We start from the raw sequence: 5,000 nt of genomic DNA, 5'->3' as shown, positions 1-5,000 counted from the left end.
GCATAAACATGCAGATCCACTGTGAAACAGGAGTTAAAATAGTTACAGCCATAAAACTCCCAACATGAATCTGTTGGAATAGAATGTAATGATATGAATGGACAATGAGGTGAAGCTCATGAATTTGACCTTGGAGCAGTTTCGCCATCGCTATGTCTGTTAAGAGAACCGAGTTGCCAGCGACAGCAATTGAAACATTTTTCCATTGAAATGGTCCCGTTTTTATGTATTTGTTTAATCATGAAATATAGGAGATTTATATGTGTATTTTTTCAATTACTTTATTCGGTCCAACAAATTTCTCAAAAGAAGATGGGTCCCGAACTCGTGATATGGCGGAAGGTGGAATCCTGGTCGAACACACCATATATTGGAGCATCCGTCGACAGAGAGTTCATAGGGCCGTGGGACCACAGAACACAAGCAGCGATATCGGCAGAGGCAGCGCCATTTGACATCTGCTCTGTACATAGGAAGAGAAGATGTACGTGAAGACAGGCGAGCTCCAGCTGCTCGCGTTTTTGGTCTGCATTTTTACCGCCGTAGTTCCTTGTGGCGGTCAGAAGCTATCGACGGCCTCCGTCTCTTCCTTTTTGGAGTTGGGGGGGTTCGCTCCCTCGTGTGTCAGTCGCGCCCTGGCACAGTGCCACGAGGACAGCAATCCACAGGCACTGCAGCAGTCTTCCTTGTTACCACTGGCCATTCACAACATAACGCTGGACATCCAGCAGCTCTCAAGGTTAGTCCAGGAACTACAGAACACAATAGAGGCACTGCCCTTGCAAGCGTTGCTTCACGCCCTCCAAAACCTCACTCAGTCCCCACATCAAGCCCTTACGTCCAAGAAAGAATCTTCCCGTCCTCGACACTGCCTCGACCTGAAGGAGGCAGGGGACTCCGGCCGTGGTGTCAGAAGGATCTACCCTTTCCCGTGCTGTCCCAACTGGGTCCTCCAAGTTTTTTGTGATCAGGAGACGGATGGTGGAGGATGGACCGTGGTTCAAAGACACGACTTCCCTACTTACCAGGACTTTTATCATACCTGGATAGAGTACGAGAGGGGCTTCGGTGACCTGGAGGGTGAGCATTGGCTCGGCCTCGAAAACATTCACCACCTGACGTCGCACAGCCTCCAGGAACTCCGCATCGATTTGTCTGACTTTGACAACGCCACGAGGTGGGCCAATTATGGTTTCTTCCACGTCAGGGACTCGGACTCCAAATACGTCATGAACTGTGGGAGGTAAATACCAAGGTGATAAAAGAATTATCAATTAATATTAGTGAGATTGAAGCATTGGAGCAATGCACTTAGTGCTAAATCTTTAAATAATATCTGTTTCCGTCTTCTCTCCCTTTCATTTGCTGCAGGTACACTGGTGATGCTGGAGACAGTTTATCAGTTCACTCTGGTCACAAGTTCACGACTCATGATAGCGATAACGACGTATATGGAGAAAATTGTGCTGTCAAGTAAGATACTTTTAACAAAAACATACACATATACGCACATACAGAAACACTCACAAACACATATACACACGCGCACACGCACACACACACATTATATGTATACGAATCAATACACAATTTTGTCTGTTTCCTGACGTTTCTCCTTTTTCCTGTTCATATGTGCTTGTACCATTACAGTATAATCTCATTGTTATCATTATGACAGCATATACTTCCAATAACGATTATCATGATCATGAAATCTACATTTTGATGAGCACCTTCTTCTTTTAGATTTAAGGGTGCTTGGTGGTATAAAGACTGCCATCATTCAAACCTCAACGGCAAGTACCTGAAGGGAACGACGTTGTCTTACGCAGACGGAGTGGTATGGAAACACTGGAGAGGACATCACTACTCTCTCCGCAGTTCGGAAATGAAAATTAGGCCCTCTGCCTACCTAAGGATCTGATGTGTTTTTTTTTTTTTTTTTTTTTAGGGCAGGGGTTATGGAAGTCGGAGAGTAGTTGGTGATGGGGTACGAAGCAGACATACTTCGACACATGGATGATTTGCCGACATGTACCTCTAATAGCCCTCCTTTGAAGACTTTTATATTAAATATATACAGGAGTGCTTTCTGTGTATAATTTATCAAATTCCATTATACACGAAGAAGAAAAAGAAATTATAATTATCTCGTACCATTATTTGATGAAATTCCATCAAAATATAGACAAAAATATTTCGCGGGAGGGAGTATATATATATATATATATATGCATATATATATATATATATATATATATTCGTAAATAGCTGGAGTCCAGGAACCATTATTATGGTAAACTCGGTGAATGTTTTCGACATGACGGTAGTGTGTTTCTTGATGTGTTTTGTATCATTCCATTTTATTTTCATTTTTATGTATGTAATTTTATTTATTTATGAAATTTACTAACGGTGGTGGCATGCGTTACATGACTTTTGTTCCGCGTATCGTTGTGGCATGCCACGTCGTACAGCCTTTATGCCCAATCTTGGGGGGCATTTTTTCATACTGCTTTTCTTATTTATTTCAATGTGTACTCTTCCTTTTTGTATGTTTATGATATTGATGGATTTTGTGTTCTTGTTCCGATTCCTTTTATTCGTGATATACATGCTACGCGGGACATTTGTTCCACGGGAGTGCACAGTGGTGCGACCCATCGGTAGCGGGGTGAATCCTTACAACTTTCACTGTATTTTCTTTATATATATATACATATTTTTCTATGGTAAACTCGGTGAATGTTTTCAAGGAAGTATTGCACCTGTTATTTTATAGTTTTATTTATATTTGTTTCTCATTTGTGTGTTTTTTGATTTGGTTTAACTGCGTCGGATTATAACGGTTACTGTGGAGACCTGTCCCAGTGTACCAAATTCCCCTTATTTATGTACATTTCCATTGCTACCACTGTATTACCCTGAAGACGAACCCCGGACAGGGTTCGAAACGTCGGAATAAATTGACGAACGTCGAGTCCAGCGTATGCTTTCTCCCATAATATATATATATATATATATATATATATGTATATATATATTATATATATGTATATATATATATATATATGTGTGTGTGTGTGTGTGTGTGTGTGTGTGTGTGTGTGTGTGTGTGTGTGTGTGTGTGTGTGTGTGTGTGTGTGTGTGTGTGTGTGTGTGTGTGTGTGTGTGTGTGTGTGTGTGTGTGTGTGTGTGTGTGTGTTTGTGTGTGTGTGTGTGTGTGTGTGTGTGTGTGTGTGTGTGTGTGTGTGTGTGTGTGTGTGTGTGTGTGTGTGTGTGTGTGTGTGTGTGTGTGTGTGTGTGACAAAAGGTAAATTGGGAAAGCCTACACAAAAAACAGTGATCAAAGATCAAAGATCTTATGAGGGGATTATGTTCATGACGCTCCGTGGGGTGCTGGGATGGCCATTTGTCTACTTAGGGAAGCTAGAGCCACGGAGGTTGTACCTCACTTTACATTAATGGTTGGAGACTTCTCTTGAATATGGAGAGCCTCCAGGATCTCCAAACGATGAAAGTTCTGTGCGGAGTCGATGATCTTTGTGTTCTTCACCAGGATCTTTCTAGTCAGGGAGGAGTTGTGTTTGTTCAAAAAATGCTTCCTCGGGGGCACCGGCTTCTAGATGGTACGTTGGTCTTCTGGAGAGAGAAGTCGTCGTCATTCCTATATAAGACATAGGACGAAGCTTATAGTCTTTGTGCGGGCAGATGAATTTATAGACAACATTACTCCTCCGCAATGGGTTGAGGTTACGGGTTATTTCGCAGGATGAGGTTTGACGTTTTGAAATTCTTATGACTAATCCGAAGCCCCAGCTTTTCTCCAGGGTCGGATGGTTGTACACCGCATTCAGCAAAATCTCTGGGGATTCTTTTTTCCGTTCGATAAACCGTACTCATGATAGACCTGTAATTGAGAATATGTGAGGGGCGTTTCTTGGGAGGGACGGTGTCATGATTTAGGTGGTTCTCCATTTTTCGTCGGATGACTTCTTGCACGTCCTTATTGGGGAATCCATTGTTAACCAGGACTTGCTGCAAGCGTTGAATCTCTTTGTTTAAAAGAGGCCATGTGGAGCAGTACGTGAATGCCCTATTCATGCATGAACGTATGACGCTTTTCTTGTAGGCTGCAGGGCATTCTCCATCCGCATTTAAACATCTACCCTGGTTCTTGCCTTTAACGTATACAGTGGTGGTAAGTCTATTTACTTCGGTCTTTACAGAAATACCTAAAAAGGGTAAAGAACCATCAGGACGGTGTTCACTTGAGACAAGAGTTATTAGCGAATGCCTCACATACGAGTGTGGGCGGACTAAGTTCAGATGTACTTGAAAATACTCTAAGAAGGCCGAAACGTAGTAATTTACAACATATACCCCGGCTCCTTATTATGAAACAAAGGCGATAGCATCGAGAAGCCACGCCGTACAAAGAAAAAAAAAAAAAAAAACACCCGATTCGCGACCTGGAGATTCCCCGACGGTACTAGGCCAGCTCGGTCTCTATCTTAATATCACCGAGTCTCTATTATGGTGAGCCGTCCGACAAGTTGTGTGTCACTTTGACAAATGGAAATATGCTTCACCCAAAGGACTCGAACCTTTGCCATAGCGACTGTTTATCATGAAACAAAGCCGATAGCATCGAGACAGCCAGGCCATACAAAAGGAATCACGCGATTCGCGACCTGGAGGTTCCCCGAAGGTACTAGGCCAGCTCGGTCTCTATTCTAATTTCACCAAGTCTTTATCAAGGCTAGCCATAATAATGACTCGGTGAAATTAAAATAGATATCGAGCTGGCCTAGTATCGTCATGTGCCATCCGGGTTCGAGTCCTTGACCGTACCACGTTTCAATTTCTGCATGTGTGCCTACACTGATCTCCCGATGTTGATGGTTATTAATTAAAGTGCATTGCGGTTGATGACAATGTATTTCTATTCACTGGGACCCATTCATTATTGCACATAAATATTTATGTATATATATATA

General features: G+C 42.5%; 2 protein-coding genes across 2 annotated transcripts in view; both read left to right on the top strand.

The window, feature by feature from the left end:
* The window catches only part of LOC143038693 (uncharacterized), a 10,954-nt gene extending 8,820 nt beyond the window's left edge, over nt 1-2,134 (top strand). The window contains exons 3-5 of the mRNA XM_076208251.1: nt 474-1,243; nt 1,372-1,473; nt 1,747-2,134. Coding sequence (XP_076064366.1) covers nt 474-1,243; nt 1,372-1,473; nt 1,747-1,924 — 1,050 coding nt within the window. The 3' untranslated portion in view covers nt 1,925-2,134. The remainder of the gene's footprint in view (nt 1-473; nt 1,244-1,371; nt 1,474-1,746) is intronic.
* LOC143038479 (ficolin-2-like) overlaps nt 1-5,000 on the top strand; it is a 224,632-nt gene that overhangs the window by 195,386 nt on the left and 24,246 nt on the right. The window lies entirely within an intron of this gene.

This window comes from Oratosquilla oratoria, chromosome 24, assembly GCF_046742065.1.
Source record: "Oratosquilla oratoria isolate Oo_2021 chromosome 24, ASM4674206v1, whole genome shotgun sequence".
Classification (NCBI taxonomy): Eukaryota; Metazoa; Arthropoda; class Malacostraca; order Stomatopoda; family Squillidae; genus Oratosquilla; species Oratosquilla oratoria.
Note: the sequence above shows the minus strand (reverse complement) of the source record. Positions and strands in the feature narration are given on the sequence as shown.